A 26,117-nucleotide genomic window follows, 5' to 3' on the forward strand; every position below is an offset into this window, starting at 1 on the left:
TAAAAAAAAAAAAAAGACGACGACGATTGTACCGCATTTTGATCCGGGACGTAATCTGCATGAAAACAAGCGCTCCCTCTTCCTGCTCAACAAATGACAAGGGCGGAGCCTTATACCACGTGATACCGAAGCTGTGCCGTGTGATGCTCAAATTGGCAGGAAAAAACAACGGAGAACACGTCAGGGATGACGAGAAAGTGACAGGAGAAAATCCGTCCCGGTCAACCACACAAACATCAATGACGGGAACCTTATACAGCGCTTCCCCATACCCATCAAACTCCCGCAGGCACAAAGAAATTACGGAGGCTATCACTTATCACCTGGCTAAAGATATGGCTCCCATCAACACTGTGCAAAACGAGGGATTTAGGAAAATGATCAACACCCTAGACAAACGCTACACAGTGCCGTCCCGCAACTATTTTTCTATTGTTGCACTACCTGCTCTATACACGCAGTGTCGAGCAACGGTGGAGACAGAATTACAAGCAGCACAACATTTTGCGGCAACGACAAAATGTGAGACATTTATTGTTTTTATGTTCAGTCTCAACTGTTACAAAGTTGATGTGCAGTTAATAAGTGCAACAAATATTTATACTGGAAAAGAAAATCGTGAGAGAATCGTGATCTCAATTCTAAGCAAAAAAATCGTGATTCTCATTTTATGCAAAATCGTGCAGCCCTAATTGACAGTCTTTTTCCTAAAGGAAAAAGACTGTCAATTAGGGTGCCAGTGATTTCTAACCTCCTCACAACTACGGCCTGTTTTAATGTGACATGCTCTTATTGTTCCCGTCGTCCAGCAAGCAGTGTCCACTATGTGGGCACGTTTTGTGCTTCTGAAAGGAACTTGAAAAAAACACAACAAAGACACAACGTAGATGTGTGCACGTAAATGTTCAGGTGACATCACACTGTGACACACTGTTTCCCATCATATTAAACCGCTTTTTCCCTGTAAAACTGAGCCCTGTGCAGGATTTGGAACATTTAATGTGGCGTTCTTGTATTTAGAAGGTGTAATATTCATATATGCTGACCAACGGGTTCTCCAGAAAACAGTCAAACCTCTGAACCTCTGTAGGCTAGCAGTAAAAAGATCTATAGTTATTGAGAACGTCTAAAATTCGAGCAGTGGTATATTTGTGTAAATGTTTTTGTACCGAGATAATCCTCGAACAACAAACCAAGACTAGCTGTTGACGTTTTCCTTATGGTTAGGATTGGTCATTGGCTTTAAACACCTCCTCTTTTATCCGGACATATTTTTGGATTCCTAAAAGCTAACTTGGAAAATATTGATGTGGAAAACCTTCACTGGATCTGATTGGTGATACTAGAATACGCAAACCCAGGTAATGAAAAGATATCCTGAATATGTGGAACTTGCTTTTGGACGCTGTAAGAAAAGGCACTTGGTGGTGAGAAGATAGATAAGTTCAGCTACAACAGGCTACGATTAGGCTCAAAGGCCAGAGAGTTGTGTAATGGAAAAGAACCGTCAGTGTTGTTTGGACGCGCTCTCACACACAAACCACTATGAACAGATCCCAGCAGTGCTTCCCTCGGCTCTCTGGGCTTTTAGAAACGTGTGGTAACAGTTAGTCCTCAGACCTCTTCGCGTAAGGCTGCCTGCTGATGAGAGATTTACAACAGAACAAGGCTGCTCTGTCAGTACCAAGAGTCAGAAGTTGGGCCAGTCCTGGCCTGAACAACTGTATCCTCCAGCATGATGGATCGCCGCGTCGCTCGGCAGCTCTGCCAGTGCGGTCAGTGTCCGTGAGAGACTGAGGGAATCTGAGGGGCTTGATTATGTTAAGAGGCCCGTCAGAAGGGCCTTAACAGTCTCAGGTGCACCTCATGCTGGGTCTAAGAACCCCTGTGTGTCCCTCCCTTACCCTACAGGCCATCTTCCATTCACCGTCCATACGTTTGCTTCTCCTCACTGACCTCTAAACACACATCAGATGTGGGGCCTTGATCTGCTTATGTTGTTGGGCTAGCTGGCTGCTGTTGTGTAAGGAAAAACCTCACGAAAAGTCAGATCTCTTTGATTGTAACAAAGCATGGCGGCCTGCTAGCAATTAATCAGAGCAGGGGGTTAACTGAGGGCTGTAATTGAAAACAGGCTAAGCTAAGTAGCCCATCAGACATACAAGGCACATGAAACGTATTGGTTAAGCTGGTTATATATTTTGGAAAAACATGACCTTTTCTGATGTATCGCTGCTGATGAGTTTGGACAGATCCTTCTTAGACTTTCTGAGGAATGAAACTGTCTGTTGTGCTGTTTTTGGGAGTCCTCTTGAAGAAAGGTGTCTTACAGCTACGAGGATGAAATGAAGGAAATTCAAACTTATACTTATTTTCTTTTTATGTTGGGTCATACTCAGGGTAATACTTAAGAAAACACACAACGTACTGTTGACTCCAGTACATACAGTGATGAAATCATCTGTGCTGCGTGTGCCAGACTGGACTTAGCTCAGTGTCAAGCAGAGAAACCACCAAGGCTGAATAAGCGTATTGTGTCTCTCTTTCTTTTTTAACAAGCTAATAAATCCAAGCTGATAAATTAATGAGAGCAGTGTGTGGTGCCAGGTTCCATCCATGAAGTACCCTGATTGTAAAAGTTATTATTACAATGTGAAGAAGCAACAAGTGTGGTCTTAAATGATTTATTATGCTTGGGCATGATGAAAGAGCGCATATCAGTGAGGGAGGAAGGATGGAAGAAGATCCCTCACCCCCAGTTGGTCACGGCAGATGGCCCCCCCTCTCTGAGCCTGGTTAAAAGGGAGTTTTTCCTTCTCACTTTTGCCAAGTACTTGCTCACAGGGGGTCGTATGATTGTTGGGGTTTTCTCTGTATTACTGTGGGGTCTTTATCTTACAATACAAAGCGCCTTGAGGCGACTGTAGTTGTGATTTGGTGCTATATAAATAAAACTGAATTGAATTATCACTAATATTGTTGCTGTATCTAAATGCAGGAATTGCACTATGATTCATTCACAGTAATGTTGGAAGAAAGTTGGGATGTTTTGTCATTTGTGAGCTTAGAGTGAAGCAGCCTGAGATGTTCTCTGTTCTGCAGGGCTGATGAGTGGGTGCTGAAAGGAATCTCAGGGTACATCTACGGCCTCTACCTGAAGAAGACCTTTGGAGTCAATGAGTATCGGCACTGGATCAAACAGGTGAGCGCTTCATAAATCTTCCCCTTCAGAAAACCTGTTGATGGAGGCTGTAAAAGCTGATTCCTCATCAGTTAGTACAGTTAAAGCTTCAATCACATACTGAGTGTTGGATTTAATGTTCACTGTGGTGCTGTACAGATACAAAACTATAGAAATGTGCCTTACTATATCTGTAAACAACTTGTTACTAAATTGACAATGAGTTTCCTTGACGGGGATTTGTGCTCTTGGGTTATTTATTTATTTTTTTAAACATTTGATTACATTTTTAGACTTTGGTTTGATTGTTTAACCTGATGGAACGTCAAACATGCTCAGATCCAATAATGTTGGTGGTGATAATCAATCTCTCATCTCTCTTTCTGGTACAGAAAACATAACCTAACCGTTTCCAACCCACATTCAGCTGTTTTGTTTTTCCCCACAGGAGCTGGACAAGATTGTGGAGTATGAGCTGAAAATGGGAGGAGTCTTGTTGCACCCCACCTTCAGTGGAGGGAAAGAGAAAGACAAGTAAGATAATAGATTCTAAGAAATGTAAGCAGTTTTTGTGTTTAGTCATAATACTCAGAGTATAAATTCCAGATCATTTGTTGGATTTTGAACTTTTCTTTTTAGTCCAACTCCCCACCTTCACTTCTCCATTAAACACCCCCACACACTGTCTTGGGAGTATTACAAGATGTTCCAGTGTAAGGCACACCTGGTGATGAGGCTAATAGAAAACAGGATCAGCATGGAGTTCATGTTGCAGGTCAGAGACAGCTGGGTTCTTTCTCGTTTGTGTGTGTGTGTGTGTGTGTCAGTATTTTCAGTTGGGCTTCACTTTCAAACATGTTCTCTCTTTTAGCTCATTAACTTTCTGTTGTTTAGGTTTTCAACAAGCTCCTGAGTCTGGCCAGTACAGCCTCGTCTCAGAAGTACCAGAGTCACATGTGGAGCCAGATGCTTCTGTCCACTCATGCCTTCCTCAAATCCATCTCCAACGTCTCTGGCAAAGACATAGGCCCCCTCATCAAACAGTGGGTGTATCCTTTACACAATCAGATCTGTGTTTGCAGACAGATGCAGGGATGGTGGAGGTTACAGTGTTGGAAACGGTAAATAAGAAAGAAAATAACCAAATATGAAACGCGTATAGCAGCATCATGTAAAACTGATTACAGTCATTAAAGACATTCAAATATTGGCATTAAATATGATATGAGTCTTTATCCGCTGGGTCTGACTTCTCCGACTGTTTGGAGGGTTTTAGTCTTAACCTTTCATATCCAGAGATCAGAGCGGTGTGGTGAAATTCTTCGGCAGTTTTGCCTTCAACAGAAAGAGGAACGTGCTGGAGCTGGAGATCCGTCAGGACTACACATCATCTGGAACTCAGAAATATGTGGTGAGTCTTACAGCCCTGTGCCATACCACTCTCTCAGGACCTAACAGGCTTAAATTGTATGACTTTTTTTTTTTGCTCTGTTCTTTGCTCTGTTTGAATGTTTCCTTGCAGGGTCCTATCAAGGTGACTGTACAAGAGCTGGACGGCTCCTTCAACCACATGCTGCAGATAGAAGAGAACAGCCTCAAACACGACATTCCCTGCCACTCAAAGAGCAGAAGGTACCGGACACTGTGTCACTCTCCTCTGCCGGGCTTGGCCTATGTATTACAATGGACACTGTTACATTATGCTGTTATGGCACCAGAAAATCATGCATTACATACACTGAGAGACGGGCTACAGTGCATCCAGAAAGTATTACCAGTGCTTGATGCTACAAGGTTGGCACATGTTTCTCCTATTCTTCTTTGCAGAACCTCCATCAGGTTTGATGGTGCACAGCCATTTTCAAATTTTTGAGAAATGTGTAATCTATTTCAAGTCTGGACTCTGGTTGGGTGCCCCTCCTTTGTGATCTTGTTTAGGGTAATTGTCCTGATAGAACAGGGGTGGGCAACTCCAGGCCTCGAGGGCCGGTGTCCTGCAGGTTTTAGATCTCACCCTGGGTCAACACACCTGAATCAAATGATTAGTTCATTACCAGGCCTCTGGAGAACTTCTTCAAGACATGTTGAGGAGGTCATTTAGCCAATTAAATCAGCTGTGTTGGATCAAGGACACATCTAAAACCTGCAGGACACTGGCCCTCGAGGCCTGGAGTTGGACACCCCTGTGTTAGAAGATGAACTTTCACCCCAGTCTGAAGACCAGAGCTCTCTGAAGCAGGTTAATGATGTCTCTGTACATCGCTGCATTCATCTTTACCTCGACCCTGACTAGTTTCCCAGTTCCTGCTGCCAAGAAGCATCGGCACAACATGATGCTGCCACCACCATGCTTCACTGTAGGGATTGTAATGGCCAAATGATGAGCAATGCATGGTTTCGCTCAACATTCAGGCTAACGAATTTAATCTTTGTTTCATCAGACCAGAGATTTTTGCTTCTCATGGTCTGAGAGTCCTTCGGGTGCAGACTTTACTAAGGAGTGGCGTCTGTCTGGCCACTCTGCCACACATGTCTGATTGGACTTGAACATTCAATGCTGCCTTGTTTGTTTCTGTACCTTCTGAGGATTTCATGGCTTGCTTTGTGCTGTGTGCCTTTCCAAACCATGCTCAGCTGAATTTACCACAGTTGGGCTCCAGTCAGGTTGTAGAGACGTGGCTCTTGATCAGTAGAAACAGGACGCACCTGAGTGTCACTGGAAAGGCTGTAAATACTTATATATGTGTTCAATTTTTGTTGTTTTATTTTTAATAAATTTGCAAGAATTTAAACAAATTTTATTCACTTAGTCATTACTGTGTGTAGAATTTTGAGGTCGAATTAATTGAATCCATTTTGGAATAACAGGTCAACATGTGGAATAGGTGAAGCGTGTGGATACTTTTCAGAGGCGCTGTACATTTGATGTTGTTTAGAAGAAGGTTGTGGCTTCACTGTTTCCTCCTAATATATATGAATGTTTCCAATCTTTGTTCTGTTTCTTTGTTTCTGTCCTCAGCGAGAGCGTCTGTCATGTCAGGCTGGGAGTGTTTGGTGTCGGGTCACTGATTTAATTTCTTTTTGCAGAAACAAGAAAAAGAAGATCCCTCTGATGAATGGAGAGGAAGTTGACATGGATTTATCTGCAATGGAGTAAGACATTACTGCTGTGATGCATCGCTGCTATGTGACTAAGAGTATTGTTTTGCCATGTTAATGCATACATCTGTCTAACATATACGGTGCATGGTGTCTGTGTCTGTTCATTCCTCTGCAGTGCTGACTCTCCCCTCCTGTGGATCCGAATCGACCCGGACATGTCCATCCTGAGGAAGGTGGAGTTTGAGCAGGCTGACTTCATGTGGCAGTATCAGCTGCGCTATGAGAGGGACGTGGTTGCACAGGTGGGGTAACACTAAGCATGCAGGGCTCCACACAGGCCTTAAAGAGCAGACCCCTGTGATGTGTGTTACATGAGGCCGTAGTTCAAATTAGTTGTCATTTCCAAAATTCTTCGTTTTGATAAAGAATGCCTTTATTTGCTAAAATCACAGCTCACTAATGTTCTTTGTCTTCATTCTGCTGCACAGTGATGCAGATGTGCAGCTTTTTCCACTTCCACTATGACACCAGTGCAGTGGAACATTATTTTATTACTGTATCTAACAGATAGCGAGTGCCCAGTGTCTCAGTATTTAGACTTTATTCATCAGTCTGAGGAAGAGACTGTGAATAATTCTTTATATGTACCGTCAGACAAAACTTAAGCATATTAAACAGTGTCACTTGGACCAAGATGCATCAAATTTTTTTTTAAAAAGTGTTTATTTGTCACAACATTTGCTTGCACTCGTGTCCTTGTCAGTGTGTCGGAGAGAGTCTTTACTGCTCTGCTGTTATTTACAGCCACGCTGCTTTCACTGTGAGTGCACTTCCTCACACACATGCGCTGCCTCTGCAGACAGATGAAATGAAAAACAACAATCAGATAGGCCTGATATTTTTCCTCCATGGTGATGGTCACATGGTCCCTAGTTCCTGTAGCATCAAGGCACCGTCCAGAACCATGTTGCTCTGTAATGAATCTTCTCTCTCCATGCAACAGAGCTCAACCTTTCTGGGTTTTGTTTCTTGAAGACATATTTATGCAGAAAAAGTCATTTGCACGTTGCTTTGTGGTAAAGAATGAGGCCTCTGATCCTTGCTTGCTGTCACACGTCCTATAGTCTGTACTGATGGTTTCGTTCCTGACTTCTTTGCCTGTGAATCCAACTCTGGCATAAATTACAACTGTCCCTCTGGAGAAATGTAGCTCTTTTTTTGAGGCCACAACCAGGATATGGGTTGCAGGTGTCTTTTATGAACTTGAAGTGTTTGGACAATCTTTCATTTAAATGTCGGTTTTATGTGCTTTTGCCATGTTTTCTGCTTAGTTCTGCAGCTACAAAAACTGCAACATTAGCATAGTTAAAGTTAGTGTTCGTACTACTGCAATTTTTTCATCTTTTTCTTTTTTAAACTGTTATGTGTAAAGCCTGGTTGAACAATGATCTCTCTGTTAGGAGGAGGCCATCTCAGCACTTGAAAAATTCCCAACTCCTGCCTCCAGGCTGGCTCTGACTGACATCCTCGAGCAGGAACAGTGTTTCTACAAAGTTCGCATGCAAGCGTGCTTCTGTTTGGCTAAGGTACGTGTCACTGTGTTGGTGTGTGATTCAATACCAGCATAATGAAAAGGTTTTGAAGGGCAACCCAAAGGATCTGTGGTACAGCTTCTTCCACAATATGTAAGCTACAACCATAGAGACGATGGCAAGTCACTCCAAAACATCCATCCGACTGTTAATTAGTCTTCCCTCATCTGTCAGCATCCACCTGAGCTCCATGGTCCAGTGAGATTAAGTTAGCGCTGTTTGGTCCTGTCAGCGGCTCTGAGGAAAGAGGTGCGCCCTTCTTACACCGTCTAAAATCAGATGGTGAATAGCAGCACTTTAGCTCAGGTCATGAGGAACCAGCGCAGCCACGTTTTCTAACCCTTCTTGTTAGTGTGTTTGTGATTTCACCTGGAGTTTAAAACTTCAAAGTAACTTCAAACAGAAGGGCTTTCCACCTTAATGACTCCAGTTACAGAGTTGCTGATGTGCAGCGTTGGTTTTTTAATCTCACAACAAGTTGTGGATTCATCATTTAAGCTGCGGCAGAGAGCTGTCAGCAGGGAGCGTCAAAGCGCCCTCTTGTGGACAAAGCGTCTAGCATCAACGGTCTAACATGGTTGAATGGTGTTTCTCCTGACTCTTTATTATTTATCAGCCATCATAAATGCCAAAACCGATATTAGCAAATGGCTAATATGGGCTTACATATCAGTCAGGCTCTAGTTTAGCCTCCTTGAATCTGTTAGAGGTTACAATAAAGCTACGTCACCTCTTCACCACACTACAGAAGAGACAGGACACAAATAGTCACAGACTGCCGCAGACTTAGTGAGAGGCCTGCTAAACCGAGCACAAGGAATGAGCCAGGTTACACAACTACAGACTGAAGCAACACTAATGTACACAACACTATGTGCCAGCAGTCATGACATCACTTTTGGTGGTCATCGGCATCAGCCAGAATAACAACGGCAAGCATAAATTGCCTGTAATGTTGTTAATATGGCAAAGCGATGTGGTCATGCTGAGTTTGGCTCCATGTGTCACTATTTGAAATGGCTCATTGTTAGCAGCAGACAGAAACTGTAGGGTGGTGTTCTGGGAGTAGTATGAAAGAAAATGTGTTAACAGGTGAGAAAGTTTTAAGAATAAAGTTTTGGGAGGACTGATTGAAGGATCCACATAGGAACGAACAGTTTAGGCCTATAGCTTCACAGTGTGACTCTGCTTTTCTTTTGCCTTTCCTCTAGTTCTTCTGCATTTACGTCAGTGGTCACTTAGTATATTAGTACTAAGAAAAAATGTAACTGATTGTAACTCAGGGCTCGCAAAATTTCAAAATCCCTGGTAGCCCTTCGGGCAGGCACTCTTCAGTTTTTGGTAGCCTAAAATAAATTTAAGTAGCCCGAATAAAAAAGAGAGCAATTTTTTAATGTTTTGTTTCCTTTACAATATTATACATCAAAGTATAATATTGTAACGGAAACAAAAATTAATCAGAAAGTTGTTAAAATACAAATCACAACAACTGTATAAAAATCACAATCATCAACTCAAATATTTGGTTCTCATTGAACAGAAATTTCTATGAACTTGTAAGAACTGTGTAGAACATGAATCAGTCTGTGTCAGATCCTGAATCTGAAATTTCCACTGAAGTCAAGGGTAAGAGGTAAGTGGAACCAAGATCGAGGCCATTTGCTTTTTGAAGTTTGCATAGACTGCTAAATTTGGCCAATGGTAGTTCACTCTTTGCAACATAGTACGCTTTTGAAAGATTTTTCAGGACTTCTTCTTGTTCTTGGTTTATTTTTAGTATGTTTTTTGCAATTGCTGTTTGTTCTGGGAAAGATATTGCAGACTGAGCAATAATGCATTTCTTGCACTTCTCATGGGTTCTGATGGGGTCTTTCTTAAAATTACTGGTCCCAGTTACAAAGGCGCTTGTCGACTCAAATGAAATGAAACTCACGACACACCTGGCAGAACATGATGTTATTTAGCTCGTCATATTCCAGCCACAGAAATTCTTTTGTCCATGAAACCAAAAAAGCTGAGCCTTCTTTTTGCCTCGTAGTCTGATTTGTAATAAGTTTTCCGTTTTGTGGTAGGCTTTTATTTGGCTGCCCCTTCTTCACCCTGACCTGTCTTATTTGCCTCAGCAGAACTAAAATACCGGCGTAAATCCTGCTGCTTTTACACACGTACTTACATAACGGTCAGCGATTCTCTGCGCAATCAACCTCTCACATGGTCAAAGGAATTTGCAAAGAAAAGCGTCTGGACTTCTTTAAGTTGCTTGAAGACGTTTCACCTCTCATCCGAGAAGCTTCTTCAGATCTAAGGTCAAATGGCCGAGAGTCCCAGATTTAAACCCAGTGGGAGTATCCCCCCCCAAAGAGGGACAAAGGACCCCCTGGTGATCCTCTAATCACATGCGCCAAGGTGTGAAAGTGGGTGTGGGACCTAATCAGCCAAGGTTTCGGGTGAGCCCATTGTGAAACCTGGCCCCACCTTGTCATGTGAATTCCTGAGGTCAGATGGCCCAGGATGTGAGTGGGCGTTAAGTCGTCTGGGGAGGGAACTCAAAACTGGATTATAGATGGCAGACAGTTGGTGTCGTAAACCACCACCTCTGTTCAAAGATGGTCGCTCACAGTGGACATAGATGGCCTCTTTCACTCCTCTTTCAAACCATCTGTCCTCTCTGTCCAATATGTGAACATTGGCATCCTCGAAAGAGTGACCTTTATCCTTAAGATGCAGATGGACTGCTGAGTCTTGTCCTGTGGAGGTGGCTCTTCTATGCTGTGCCATGCGCTTGTGAAGTGGCTGTTTGGTCTCTCCAATGTAGAGGTCTGGGCATTCCTCGCTGCACTGTACAGCATACACCACGTTGTTAAGTCTGTGTTTTGGAGTTTTGTCTTTCGGGTGAACCAGTTTGTGTCTGAGTGTGTTGCTGGGTCTGAAGTACACTGGGATGTCGTGCTTGGAGAAAACTCTCCTGAGTTTCTCTGATACACCGGCTACATAGGGGATGACAACGTTGTTGCGTCTGTCTTTCTTATCCTCCCTCGCTGGTGTCTGATCTTCTTTTCTGTGCCTCTTTGCTGACTTTATGAACGCCCAGTTAGGATAACCGCATGTTTTCAGTGCTATGATGACCTGGATGACTGAGAACCTTCACAGACCAACCTCTCACATGTTTAAGCTTGCTGTGGGAGATTTCACTTGTCACGTTTGAATAGTAAGCTAATGAGTGATAAGACAATGTCAGAGGAATTGGTGCGCAATTAATCGTCACTCACCAATCAGTGCTGCCGCTCTCTACACACCGTTCGCACGATCGCAAAGTGAAAGTGAAAGCAAAAAACAAGCGCAAATTCAAACGCAATTTCAATATCTCACATATTGGCAGAGGCTCATCGATGCCAATGACATAATTACTCAGCTACATTTTCGAAAGAAAGCAAAGGCATTGACATATATTTTCCCTTCCTATGATAGCCCGACGGGCAGGGCTGATTTTGGTAGCCCGACTGGAAAAATCGCTAGCCCGACGATTTTGCGAGCCCTGTAACTATCCGGTTGTTCAGTCTGACGTCACTAGCCGTGTCTGGGCCTAAACTCCGCTGCAGGTCCATATATCAAACGATCACTGTGGCATTACTGAGAGTTGAAAGACTGTCTAAAGTCTTTCATCTTTAATAAAATGATCAGCGTTCTGCTCTACCAGGTGTAACAATTGAGTTTAACATCCAGGCATCCATGAAAACGGAATTTATGACATTTAACGGAGTTAGAAGTTAGCAGGAAGTTAGCTCGCTAGCTTCCATCTAAATACAATATAGCATGTCCTGACTGCGGGGGTTTAGAAACAAATTCAAACGTACAGCTCTGCTATCACTTCCAACATAAATGAAGACAGAAAACTAAACAGCAGTGACGTTTGTAGGGTTACTGAAGTTTGGCTAGCTGGTATATAATGATGTGCTACGTGACCGCTAGCGACACAGCTATGTTAGCATAATATAAACAAGCTAACTTTTTTTCCACTCGATAAAAGTTAACGTGAGTGTTCTCAGTGGTCAGGAACAAATGTAATCGCATGGCAGGATGCTGTAAAAGGACTAAACTTCAGCCAGGAGAACAACTGAGATAATCCATCCACAATACGAGGTTAGTTATTCATATACTGCTGCATGGGCTGTGCTGTAGTTACATCGTAAGGTTTTAAAAACTGAGCTTAAATAAATGATTAGCGGTAATAAAAGCCGAGGGAGGTCAACGGTGATCACTGACTGTTTTTAGGAGCTTTTTGAGATTAAATAGAAGAAAATACAAAGCATTAAACGTGTTAACAACACAAAAGCCATATTAAACGCAGACTACTTTAGGCCCGGGAGTAGGATTCGTCGCGTCATCACTAAACAACCGGATTGCAAAAGAGCTGCAGCAGGAGTACAACCCATCGTTTCCAAGCTAGCGAGGCCACCCACCACTTTAAATGTTGCTGCACTTCAGCTCAGTTGACTGAATAATTCTGTGGCTCCAGGAAATTCTCTATTCTCTGGATTTGGTCTGTTCTAACTTTCACCCCACTGGATTTCCATCCTTCAGGTTCCACCTGAACCAATATTTTCACAGCATGAGTGGAGGATGAAATGGCAGCACTTCACTTCTTTCATTAGCTCGTTTGGCCACAGAGCCCCCAGCAGACTCTGTGATAATGGCTTTTGGTATACACAAAGCTCACGCACACTCAGGCATCCACACTCACACTGACCACAGACTGTAGTGGGGCAGGCTTTACATTCCTCTGATGGACTTGGCTGCATTGCGATTGGTCGGGATCAGTTGTGTGTTGTTGGTAGAAAATGTGGGAAGCACGCTTCAAACACAGTGATACAGTCCATGAATGCATCCACACAGCCGACAGCCCACCTCCCCCTTATTCAGCTAACCAAATGACAACATCCTGCATGAGTGACCCTTGCCCTCATTTTACCACATTAACATAAATTCCCCAATATCCTGTTGGAGCGTATAGACCGCTGGGGCCGCTGGTCTTCATACCTGTGGAAACCACATGTGCTGTTCGTGTGTACATTTGCTGTTTACTTTGTAGCTCAGCTCTCACCACACGAAGTGCAACAGACAGACAAAGCATTGTTATACAAGCTAGAACATTTTTCACTTGTCATTCGTGTGCCTTGGAGTGTTTCTCAAATTCCTCCTGTAGCTATTATACTTTGCCGTACATTCCTCATTCCCTGCTGGAATCTCAAATGTTTCGTTTTTCTCTTTGTTGTTTTACTGTGACGACAGCAGACAGAGGGGAGCTGATGAATGCAGTTTTCCACAATCAGGCGTTTAAGTGTAATAAAGTAACTTGTGGTTTGTTTTGTTACGGTGTGATTCTTACAGATAGCCAATGCCATGGTGAGCACATGGCAGGGTCCACCAGCTATGAAGTCCCTGTTCACCAGAATGTTCTGCTGCAAGAGCTGCCCCAATATCGTCAAGACCAACAACTTCATCAACTTCCAGAGCTACTTCCTCCAAAAGGTACAGCGAAGAAGCAGAGCTAAATGGTCTGATTATAAAGCTTGAAGCTTTATCTTACGATAAGTGCTGTCACATCATGAGATTTTAAATAACTGCTCTGAACAATTAGTCTTTGTTGTCTCAAGCACAGCGTTAGTAACTTGCAGACTATGAATTCACAGTCAGGTGTGTAAAAGAGTGTCAGCTAACTGGCAAATCTAATGTAGGTATCCTACTTAATCCACTTTAGCCTTCTCACAGTCGCTTTCATCTGTAAGCTGCTTTGCAACCCACCTCAACCGCAGCTTCTATTTTACGCCTTTTCTGGATTTCCATGTACACATGAGTAAGGGTAAGCCAGTGTGCCAAATCAGAGCCATACCACCAAATACGCATGACTGCAGATGGAAGAAGCAGCCTTCTTTTGATTTCAGTGGTCATGTGGTCAGTCGTAATGACTTAATTGGATACTTTGTGAAGAAGAAGATAAATGTATTGCACTGAAGATGAAAACATAAATATGCTCTCTATCCTGTAGGCTTTGTAAATGAAACATGCACAGGGCAGGTATAATTAACTCAAATATGTTAAGTGTATCAGTAAAACTACAAAGAAATTATTGTGGCGGGTACTAACAATAAACAATGGACTATGGCAAAAGCAACAACCACAGCCAGGTGACTGAGCAGCAGTTCGCCATGTCGAGATACACTGTGTGTGGCACAAATTCTCCAAATGTGACTGCATATGTAAAAACACTGGCATGTGTTTTAGAAATGGCACTCGTACTCATAGATAAACTGTTGCCTGGATAAACCAGAGTGAAGCTCTTTATAAGAATAAATATTATTATAAAATCCTTTTTAGTTTATGAGTTTTATAGTTTTAATTAGGGCTGGGTATCGTCACTGATTTCTAGAATCGATTCGTTTCCGATTCACAAGGTCCCAAATCGATTCGATCCACGATTCGATTTAATTCGATTCGATTCCATTCAATTAAATTAAATTTGAATCTGGGAAATTTTGACAGTCAGAAATATTATAATTCAGATCAGTACATTTACATATTTTTGTATCTATAAAAAAGAAGCTGACACATGCAAGACTTTATCAAAGGTGTGAGCATCACAGCAGATGCCTTTGTGTCAAAGTAGCTGAAGATAAAACACAGAAAAACATGAAGGTGGTTTTCCTGGCCTGGGATTTTATAAAAATATTTTGCAGTACGTCAAAAACGAAAGAAAACCATTAATCAACATATGAACGTTACCTCTGACGTTACAGCGGTTTTATTAGAGACACTAAGCGTTTTGCATAATTTTAAAAAGTTTAAATTTGTTCAGTATTGAACGGCAGAAATTAGGTTTTCTTTTCGGAAGTATGTAAAAGGAAAAAAAAACAGCGGCTGACAGCGCTGTAAACAACGGTAGACTGGTGCGTAACAAGCAAGCGAATAATGCAGAAAACAGATTTTTAGACGGGAAGTACAGACAGAGAGAGAGAGAGAGAGAGAGAGCTGTGCATGAAGTGTGATTTTTATCGTGGTGGAAGCAAAACAGTAAAAGTCAGAGTGAATTCATGACGATGTTTATGTGAAGCGTAGTTTGGATCTTCTTTTGCTGCTGGTTCAGTCAATATTGTTTGGAGAAAGATCAAACTAACAGCTTTAGAATCAGCGCAAAAAGGGCGTGAACACAAAGCGCGGACCCGCCGAAACATCAGAATCAGCGAGCTGTCGGCTTTCAGCCCCGACCGTGTCCGTGCAGTTGTTGTGCCAAAAAGTGATTGCCGTCCGCGGGAGCACGCACAGCCGCTTAAAGCTGCAGCACCCGTCGGGTGAGAAAGGCGACATCTCACTGATTCTGATCCGCGGGTCCGCGCTGTGTGTTTACGTCTTTGTGCAGAATCCGTGTACCTGCTCTCATTTACTGTTTTGGCTGTTTGGTGGTTGTTGAAATTTTGTGAGGTTTAACCTGAGATTCTGGCGTTTCGGGCAAAATAAATTTATATTAAAAAATCGATTCAGGATTTTAATGAATCGATTTCACGTTATCCAAGCCAGAATCGATTTTAATCGATGAATCGATTATTAAAACCCACCCCTAGTTTTAATGTTAAACACATTTGTCTCAAATAAAGAACAAATGAAAGGGTTCTTATCATGTTCATGTGACCAAATGCAGCAAATGAATGTTTTTGTTCAAAGCAAATAATGGTGTGTGTGTGTGTCTGTCTGTCTGTCTGACTGTGTGTGTGTGTGTGTGTCTGTCTGTCTGTCTGTCTGACTGTGTGTGTGTGTGTGTGTGTGTGTCTGTCTGTCTGTCTGTCTGACTGTGTGTGTGTGTGTGTCTGTCTGTGTGTGTCTGTCTGTCTGACTGTGTGTGTGTGTGTGTCTGTCTGTCTGTCTGACTGTGTGTGTGTGTGTGTGTGTCTGTCTGTCTGACTGTGTGTGTGTCTGTCTGTCTGTCTGTCTGACTGTGTGTGTGTGTGTGTGTCTGTCTGTGTGTGTCTGTCTGTCTGACTGTGTGTGTGTGTGTGTCTGTCTGTGTGTGTCTGTCTGTCTGACTGTGTGTGTGTGTGTGTCTGTCTGTCTGTCTGACTGTGTGTGTGTGTGTGTGTGTCTGTCTGTCTGACTGTGTGTGTGTGTCTGTCTGTCTGTCTGTCTGACTGTGTGTGTGTGTGTGTGTCTGTCTGTGTGTGTCTGTCTGTCTGACTGTGTGTGTGTGTCTGTCTGTCTGTCTGACTGTGTGTGTGTGTGTGTGTGTGTGTGTGTCTGTCTGTCTGACTGTGTGTGTGTGTGTGTGTGTGTCTGTCTGTCTGTCTGTCTGTCTGTCTGTCTCTGTGTGTGTGTGTGTGTGTGTGTGTGTGTGTGTGTGTATTTACCAGGTGTAGAAGGTGATTGAGGTGATGGTGAATGAAGGCCTGACTGTCATGAACAGTTTCCATATCAATATCTTCATCTTCCATAGTGTTGAACTACAACAGCAGAACTTGATTAGAAATATAATTTTTTGTGAGCCACTATAAAGAGGAGCCGTTTCCTAACATGCCATTCCAGATTTCAGTAGAACAGCCCATCAAGTATGAAGCTATCATGACGCCTGTTTTGTGTTTCTCATGCCAGACGATGCCGGTTGCCATGGCGTTACTCCGAGATGTGCAGAACCTCTGTCCCAAAGACGTCCTCAACTTTATACTCGATCTGATCAAGTATAATGACAACAGGAAAAACAAGGTAAATTCTATCATAGTGATGTGTTTACTCTTTGTTTGCATTCTCAGCTGCTGAGTGGTTCAGTGAGCGTGCTTAACGAGGAGCCACAGATGTAAATGAGGAGCTAGCTAAGTCTGGTACATCTGTTGTGTCTGCTGTGAGATGACCATTTTTGGGTTTTTCATGACGAGCCAAATGTAATAACGAACTGTTGACTATTATCGACATATGAACAGATAAAGAGGTCAGTATTTTTGTCAAAGATCCACCTAGAAAAAAACATGATAAAGAACAAAACTGTAGACAGATGATTAGCATGATTAGCAGCTACATTTGAATTTGAACAGTACGTTTTTGGTGCATCCCTGCTGTGATTTAATCACGCGCGACTCTCACAAACCCCTCCAAAAACTTGTAAACTTGTATCCACATTGTAAAGCATCCATAAACGTCCTCTATCATTCTCCTTTTTCCCATCCTTTCACTCCTCTTCAGTTTTCCGATAACTACTACCGAGCAGATCTGATCGAGGCCCTGACCAACTCCCTGACTCCCGCCATCAGCATCAACAATGAAGTGCGCACGGTGGACAATTTAAACGCCGATGTCCGTCTCATCTTGGAGGAGATCACACGATTCCTAAATATGGAGAAGTTGCTGCCAAGCTTCCGAAACACCATCACTGTCAGGTACCATGCTGAGTGTGTCTTTGTGTTTCAGTGCTACAAAGTTGTTAGTGAAAAATACAAAACACAGCTTTTTCCCATAAACTGAAATGTTTATTTTAACATTTAACTTGAATGTGGAACATACTTTTTAATGTTTTTGCTTCGGTGACATTAGCCCTCTGCAAAAAGAACAAGACCATGCGGGGATGTCAGAAAAGCGTGTTATTATTCATCTTTACATGCCTGAATAGTTCTCATGTGTCTGACACAAAGCAGTCCAACTTCAGTGTAAAAAAGAAAAGAGCATTTTGACGTTACTTAGATGCAGAGAAGCTTGTATCCTCTCTGTTAATGTTGCATCACCTTCAATCGTGTACTTATCACACTCCTTTTCTCTGACTTTGCCTCGTCTCTAGCTGTCTGAGAGCGATCCGTCAGCTTCAGAAGAACGGCCACATACCAAGTGACCCGTCACTTTTTAAGTCCTACGCTCAGTACGGACACTTTGTCGACGTTCGCATCGCTGCACTGGAAGCTCTGGTGGACTACACTAGAGGTAGGAGGAATAATACACGTTTGCTGGGGGGCAACCAATCATTTGGCAGCACCAGTATGATACTTGCGGTCCACTGTCAGCATTTCTACTAAAGCTGTAAGAATGCTTAGGTCTATAAAGTGACCAGGGTTTCTTTACATCCTGATCAACGTCACATTTATAGGAACAGAACAATAACACAGCTGATTGGTCCAGATCAGCCTGGTTCTCTCAGACGTATTTGTTCATAGTGGATCATCTGCTAGTTTAAGGTTTTCTCTCTAATATTGTAGGATTTTCACCTTTTAAGGTGCCTTGAGTGTTTTTGTGAATTGGTTGTATATGAATAAAAAAAGAATTGACTGTTCCTCTTTATAACACCCTGGGCCATTGCTCATAGTGAAAAACAAAATCATTTAAGACTTCTCAGTCAAGTAAGATCTACAACTTTCGAGGAGTGCAAATATGGACCTTTATTTTTATTGCACCAAAGGACAAGAACGTAATGCAGAGGCATGGTAAAGGCCACACTGTTGAGTAATGCAAATTTGACTGAATGTTGCATTGCTGCAGATTTTTATTGTTGTTGACACACCTTCAGCACAGATATGATTCATGTGTAATTTTAAATGTTTGTCCTGCAGTGGAGCGGAGTTCAGGGGAGCTGCAGTGGCTGCTCAGCATGGTTCAGAATGACCCAGTTCACTATGTCAGGTCAGACAACACTCACCTCATTTTTCTCACACCGTCACATTAAAATGTTTGAAACAAATTCACTTCATGCATTTAATCCAATACAAATCTTTGAGTGTGCTACTGACTTTGTTGTCATTATGACTGCATTTGTTTATATGATGAGAGATTCCCTTGAGTCAGTCCAGATAGTGAAGGAGCTGCTTTGCCTGACGTGATAATAAAAGGGAAAGTCTGAAAGTCAGGCCTTTAGAATTCCTTCTACTTAAAGGTCTCATATCATAAAAATGCTTTTTCTGCTGTTTTTGAGACTTTTATCAACTGTTTTCTATAAAAAAGAAGCTGTAAAAATCTGATGTTGTAGTTCCTTTAGCCCCCGGACAACAACACAAGCTCCCAGCGTTAAAAGCCAGTCAGAATCTTCTCTGCTTCCAGAGGGAACAGAGTGACTGCAAAGTTTTTGTTTAGAGCAAAGCTGTAAATTAACACAAGTGAGAAAGAGACTTTTTGGTTTGTTTAGAGCTATAGTATGTGTTATTATAATGAGTGTAGCATATGTATGCATATATGCCTGTATGTATTATATGTCTTCCTTAACTAGTGGGTTGATCCAGCTGAAACTTTGCCATTAATAATTATGTTTTTTAAAAACAGAATCTTTTGATTTCATGGCCATCATCCCTCTGGGAATGCAGTCTTAAGTTCTTCCTCTACATTTGTTTTATGTGTCCCATTCAGCGTAGTGTACACCTGAACGTAACCTACAGCAGGCAAGTTTCAGGAATTTTAGGAATGAGCACGAGTAACTGATATGTATAATTATTAAATCTGTATTTCTGTTCTTGACCTACAGACATAAGATCCTGGGTCTGCTCTGTAAGAATCCACCATTCACCAAGACAACAGACTCGGCTCTGTGTAATGAAGCTCTGGTCGACCAGCTGTGGAAGTTCATGAACTCTGGTAAGAAACACACACGAGACAAACATTCCTAATGGCCCCCTGCTGTGCAGGCCTCTGCTGTGCGCCCAAACTTTAGGGTTTTGGTTCATAGCTTTTTATTGAATCCAAATGCAGTCTCGTGTTTTAACTTTAAAATTTAGCTTTTTGTTCTTGAGTGCAGTGTTTAAGCTAAAACACTTCTCCGTCCATCATTGTCCAACATGGAGATTCACAATACTACACACTTTTTCATACACTGAATTGTAACACACACAGTGGTCACCTTGAAACTGTGGTTGTACAGACTTTCTCTGCTGCCTGGATAAAGACGTGTAAAGCATCCGAAGTAAAATCTGCACGTTGCAACAATCTAGGTGCAATGACACAAATGGATGAACAATTTTATCTAACTCAGAGGACGAGAATATAGCTCACAATTTAGAAATATTCCTCAAATTAAAGAAACGGAAACCTGGTATAGATTTTATATACAAGTCAAAGTTCAGAGCCTATCCAGCTGGTGAGATTTAAAAGGCACATACAGCTGAATGTCATCAGCATAGAAATAATAAGAAATGCCCCCAAAAAGAATGAAACCGGCTAAAGGAAGCATGTAAAGGGAAAATAATAATAGAACCAGGATTACGCCATGTGGAACTCCATGTGTAAGAGGAGACATTGCTTCCTCCAACAGAGGACGTACTTCCAGATAAACAGGAGGAAAACCAGTGAAGTGCCGAGTCAGAGATACCAGCCAAAGCTTTGAGCCTATGGTCAGTGACATCAAATGCAGCACTGAAGTCAAGCCATGGGTACAAAGCAATTACCTACAACAGATGCCATTAAAAATCATTGCAGAGCTTTAAAACAGGGGTCAGGTCTCTAACCAGCATGATGAGAGTTTCATTTAGTCTAACTGGAGAGAATGAGTTAAGAGCCTCCTTTATAAAGAGAGGAACCAGAGAAGAGTTTTATGTTCATAACCTTATTTTCAACATGACTGAGAAATAAATAGCCACTCTCAGTGACATCATAAAGATACAGCTGTAGAAAAAATGGTATGAAACAAACGGACTAACAAGGAGCATTTGCACATAAGCATGAGTCATTATTTGAACACATGGCCATGTTTAATGTGAACCTATTTTACTGGACGGTATATGTATAACAGAAAAAATGAAAGGCACAATAGCTGTTGGAGTAGGCACACAGCTTCGAGACTGAACACAGGACCTGATTCTGTCTCGTGACAGCCTCACACTGCCGTCACTCATTTCTCACTCCCTGGCTGCACAGCTGTCTCCTCAGGTTCACAGCAGTGTGTCTGATTAATGAGCTTTAAGTTTTGGTCTGCTGCCGTACGGCTTTTGTTCCTCGGGAACAAATTACAACGTAGCTTTTCCTTCTCTCATGATGTGGATTCTACCCATGAACCACAGGCAGGGCAAATTACACTGATGGTGAGGTCAGCTAATGCTCACTCAGTTGTTCTTGCAAGAACTGCACCCACAGCTAATATACACTGTATGTTCCAGAACCAAGAACATGTTTTCTTCACTGTACGCTTTCTTTAATTTATCTGGGACACAATTCCAGGAAAGTCACTTGAGCTAAAAAAGTTCCCTCTCTGTACACGGAGCCATGGCCGGCAGAGGCTTGTAAGTTTAAACTGAAAGAAATTATTTTATTTGGACTGAAAAATTTAGAAAGCACCAGACTTTATTTTACCACTCCTCTTTTGGTGGCTATATTTGAGGAGACTTTTCACAGCCTAGCAGTACTCTCTGAGGCTACGTCCACACGAGCCCGGATAGATTTGAAAACGGCGTTTTGGTCTGAAAGCGCTCCGCGTCCACACTAGCGTTTTCAGTCGTATTCACAGAGTTGTGCGTCCACATTGAAACGGCCCACAACACTTATGTTCCAGTCCTGCGCATGCGCAAAAGCAAGCGAGATTTAAAGAATTTGAAGAAAAGCTGTCTGGAGCACGTACAAACTGATATTAATCGTTTTAGGGCTGTCAAAATTGAGAGCAAACAAAACAACTGCTGTATAATGCCCTCCGCTATCTTTGTTTAAGTGGTCACATGCATCACATGACTGAAATGCGTCATCGTTTTAGAAAGTCTGTGTTTTTGAGCGTCCACACTGCGACGGGACAGCTCTGTTTTGAAATGTATGTGTTTTCGAGAGCGGTTCCAAAACGCTGCGTTTTTCCTTGAGGAAAACGCCGTCTCAGTGTGGACGGGAGGCCAAAACGGAGAGAAAACAATGCGTTTTCGTTTGAAAACGGATTAGTGTGGACGTAGCCTGAATGGTTTCAAAGCCAGACACTATATTGTGTTGTTATCGAAATCCTCAGCATGCCATGAAGGCTGGAGCCACCAGGGCGTCTCCACATCCCACTCAGTGAGCATGCAGGAGGACTCGGGGTTCTTGTTTCCCACTTTCAGGGATCAAAGGAAAAGTAGTTTATTGGTCCATATACAGTGTTTTCCAAATCATATTTGAAGGCCTTATTTCTGCTTATTCAGAGTTTATCTTTATTATTCCATGTTGGCAGGAGGCTGTGAAGTGCATCCATCAACCGACATATTTCTATCAAGCATAATAACTGCAGTCTATAATCATCTCATTACCACAACGACATGAAGCCGATCACTTTCGTTCTTCAAAGACGGCGATAAATAACTTCCCACTTCCACATGTCTGACTGGACAGACTTCTGTCAGACTCCTAAACCAAGCAGCTGTTGCTCAGCTCTCACACAGTTTGATCACTGACTGTAATCCTCTGCAACAGATCCCCAATGAACTGGAAAAGAATCACAGCAAAAGACTCGGTTCTGTCTCAAATCATTGTGTTTTTAAACTGGTAATGCAACACTCGAGTCTCTCAGTCAGCTGGTTTCCAGAAAGTGAGAAACATCAAAGAAGAATACTTCAGCTTTTGCCAGTTTGCATGAATTAGCACTAAAGTGAAGTGACATTAAACTGCAGATGCATATTCTCTGCTCCATTATGACCCTGACCCTTGGTTTAATTCCTTCTGCACATCTTTAGCTCCATACAGGTGTCTGCAGATCTTACACCCTGAATGATACAGCCACATGGACATCCTAAATCTTTCTGTTTTTTAATGAATAATTAATTTAAAACAAATATTCAGTATATTCAGTGTAAGGGGAAGTTAAGTAAAGAAAATGTAGGATTTTCCAGTGTGATGACACAAATGTAATACAGAGAGGAAGGTACAGACAGTGATGGCAATCATCAGGTTCGGGGTGCCTGGGTCCCGTGGAGGTTGATACCCAGTGTTTAGTTTTTTCCAAACATGCTGCTGTGCATGATGATCAGAAGTCTCGTGGTTTGTCCAGAATCATCTTTGCAAACTTGATCTGTGCCACCATGTTGTCTTTAGAGAGAAGAGGTTTTCTCGTGGCAACCCTTCCAAGCATAATGATCATTAGCACATGGCTGCTCATTACCATCTTACTTCCTGCTTCCATTGGATTGCATTAGACTTTGTGTAGTTAGCTGTCAATCTGACTTTGGCTGTGTAGTTGGGTATTGTTAGCTGCCGGTTGCAGCAGATGGCCCCGCCCCTCCCTGAGCCTGGTTCTGCTGGAGGTTTCTTCCTGTTAAAAGGGAGTTTTTCCTTCCCACTGTGGCCAAAGTGCTTCTTCATAGGGGGTCATATGATTGTTGGGTTTTTCTCTGTATGTATTATTGTGGGGTCTACCTTACAATATAAAGCGCCTTGAGGCGACTGTTGTTGTGATTTGGTGCTGTGTAAATAAAATTGAATTAAATTGTTTTACTGTGTTTTAGTGCTAGCTGCCATCTTTTGATGTCTTCAGATGAAGCTAACTGTACAAACTTAAACCAAACAATATTGGCAACTGTGAGAGTTAAAAGGTTTTCATGGATGTGATCTCTGTAGGTCCTTTGTTCATTGTCAGCGGGTCATTTGAACTGAGTTATGGTCTACATCTTGGTGCAGTGCCTCTATATAAACCCAAAGCTCTGCCTTCTTTTGTGTCCTCAGTTTTCATTATTTCTTTCTCTTCCAGGGGGTCCTGTCTTTCAGCCGAAGGTTTAGTCTGCCAAACAAAATACACACCATGTCAAAACCCAATTACAAGTATATGTTCACAGTTTCATGTTCTTCTGGGCTTTTATTCCAACATGTTATTAAATTTATTGATTTACAAGTTTGAGGCATGGACATAAATATTAATGATCGTTGTTTCCTGACAATGTCTGTTTATTGGTCAGGTTGGTGTGAGCAGCTGCCACACAGTGCTGCCAGTTTAAACCTGAGCTGCCCGGCCTGTGCTAACCTTAAATATCATGTTCTGAAAGTGTGTTGGTCATTTTATAATCCTTTTTCTCCGTAGCCCCCCGTGTGTTAAACTAGCACACTCACACAGGATGGTGTTTCACTGACTGAAGGTCAGTGCTGTAGGAACACAAAGTAAGAGGACTTTCTGCTGCTGGTAGTCATGTTTTTTTCAATCATCTTTTAAAACCACAGGCCAGCTCCTGGCCTTTGGATCGCTGGCTTCAGCAAGATTTGGAGTTTAATTCATGCCAAATCCAAACTACTCAAATGACTCACATAATGAGACATTCAGCCTTCCTGTCACTGAGAGCCTATTATCTGTATTTAGTAGTGTTAGGATTGTCTCTGTGGGGATGTCAAATAAAACGTGTGGTTGAGCAGTATGCAGCTTAGGATTAAATGCAGACATGTACTTGTTGAAAAAAGCCTAACATGCTTGTAGATTTCCGAACGACTGCACTCAAAACTGCAGTCTTAGAGAGTACTACAGCAGGCTCGGGAGATGATGTAATATATGCACGTTCGCTTTGTTCTCTTCTTTCTCAGGTGCGTCCCATGATTGGCGGCTGCGCTGCGATGCTGTCAATCTCTACTACATGTTGTTTGGTCTGACTCGGCCCTCCTGCCTTCCACTGCCAGAACTGGGCCTGGTACTCAACCTGAAGGAGAAGAAAGCAGTACTTAATCCTACCATCAAACCTGAGCTGGGAGTTGGTGCTGTTATGGACACGCCTGCCAGCATAGGCATCCATGGTGTGGGCATGAGCTATGCAACAGTAAGTGTTGGGGAGTCGTTTCATTGCCACGATAGCCAATTTTGTTGTTTTGAAAAGCAAAACTCCATCCATCCCAGCTGTCATGGTACGAAAGGCGATGCAGACTCTGGACAGGTTGCTAGCCTATCATAGGCCTAACAGAGAACGAGAGACAGACAACCACAGTCAAGTCACCAGTTAACCTAGCGTCCATGTCTTTGGACTGTGGGTGGAAGCTGGAGTGTCTGGTGAGAACCCACGCAGGAACAGGAAGAACACGCAAACTCCACACAGGAAGGCCTCGGCCGGCCACTGGAGTCAAACCTAGGATTCTAGCTGCTACACAGCTACCAAGAAGGAAGTAAAAACCTTTAAGTATTTCACCTCGCAAGCTGGATCCTCACTGGCCACTTTATTATGTACATCACTTCAGCTGCTTGTTAATGCAGATATCTGATTGGTCGTCTGTGAACACAGAACATGTCACATCTTGAAGCAGATGGGCGATAGCAGCAAAGGACCACACTGGCTGCTAAGAACAGCAAAATTTAGTTTACCAAAACTGGACAATAGGAGACTGGATTGTGTTTTTAACTGAAATCCTCAGCATGCCATGAAGGCTGGAGCCACCAGGGCGTCTCCACATCCCACTCAGTGAGCATGCAGGAGGACTCGGGGTTCTTGTTTCCCACTTTCAGGGATCAAAGGAAAAGTAGTTTATTGGTCCATATACAGTGTTTTCCAAATCATATTTGAAGGCCTTATTTCTGCTTATTCAGAGTTTATCTTTATTATTCCATGTTGGCAGGAGGCTGTGAAGTGCATCCATCAACTGACGTATTTCTATCAAGCATAGTAACTGCAGTCTATAATCATCTCATTACCACAGTGAGATGAAACCGATCACTCTGTTCTGGTCGATAAAAGACGGCGATAAATAACTTCCTACTTCCTCGTGTCTGACTGCACAGACTTCTGTCAGACTCCTAAACCAAGCAGCTGTTGCTCAGCTCTCACACAGTTTGATCACTGACTGTAATCCTCTGCAACAGATCCCCGATGAACTGGAAAAATGTTGCTTGGTTTTGAGTCTCAGTTTCTGCTTTGACATTTAGATTGTAGGTCAGAAAACATGGATCCATCCTGCTTTATAACCACGGTACAGGCTCTTTCTTCTCCCTTAGTACCAGCTAAGCATCGTTTAAACACCCAAACGTACCCGAGTATTGTTGCTGACCATGTCCAAATCCTTTATGCCCACACCGTCTTTATGTACCATCTTCTGATAGCTGTTTCCAGCAGGATAACACACAGAGTGACAAACCTCGGATCATCGCAGACTGGTTTCTTAAGGATGAGAGTGACTGAACAGAATTCAATGACCTTTCTCGAATATTCTGAAGCATGGCTCCCAACAGACGATGAGGAGTTTATACCACAGAGAACAACCTGGAGAACTTAAGATGAACTTGGAGTGGAGTAAATGTTGGTGGTGTCTCCAGCTTACGTATGACGGTGTGATGAGTTATCGTGTTGGGTTTCACTCGTTTTTAACTCCAGTGGTGATGTCAGCAACCAACT

The 26,117-nt window shown here is 42.6% G+C and overlaps 1 protein-coding gene across 1 annotated transcript in view; it reads left to right on the forward strand.

Annotated features, from left to right (window-relative positions):
* taf2 (TAF2 RNA polymerase II, TATA box binding protein (TBP)-associated factor) overlaps positions 1–26,117 on the forward strand; it is a 41,634-nt gene that overhangs the window by 10,513 nt on the left and 5,004 nt on the right. Inside the window, exons 9-24 of the mRNA XM_005472365.4 lie at positions 3,103–3,202; positions 3,630–3,715; positions 3,821–3,956; positions 4,076–4,230; positions 4,478–4,592; positions 4,704–4,813; positions 6,269–6,334; positions 6,459–6,585; positions 7,744–7,869; positions 13,264–13,404; positions 16,510–16,620; positions 17,095–17,288; positions 17,684–17,823; positions 18,447–18,516; positions 19,349–19,458; positions 24,328–24,557. Coding sequence (XP_005472422.1) covers positions 3,103–3,202; positions 3,630–3,715; positions 3,821–3,956; positions 4,076–4,230; positions 4,478–4,592; positions 4,704–4,813; positions 6,269–6,334; positions 6,459–6,585; positions 7,744–7,869; positions 13,264–13,404; positions 16,510–16,620; positions 17,095–17,288; positions 17,684–17,823; positions 18,447–18,516; positions 19,349–19,458; positions 24,328–24,557 — 2,017 coding nt within the window. The remainder of the gene's footprint in view (positions 1–3,102; positions 3,203–3,629; positions 3,716–3,820; positions 3,957–4,075; positions 4,231–4,477; positions 4,593–4,703; positions 4,814–6,268; positions 6,335–6,458; positions 6,586–7,743; positions 7,870–13,263; positions 13,405–16,509; positions 16,621–17,094; positions 17,289–17,683; positions 17,824–18,446; positions 18,517–19,348; positions 19,459–24,327; positions 24,558–26,117) is intronic.

Source organism: Oreochromis niloticus, linkage group LG11 (assembly GCF_001858045.2).
Source record: "Oreochromis niloticus isolate F11D_XX linkage group LG11, O_niloticus_UMD_NMBU, whole genome shotgun sequence".
Taxonomy (NCBI): domain Eukaryota; kingdom Metazoa; phylum Chordata; class Actinopteri; order Cichliformes; family Cichlidae; genus Oreochromis; species Oreochromis niloticus.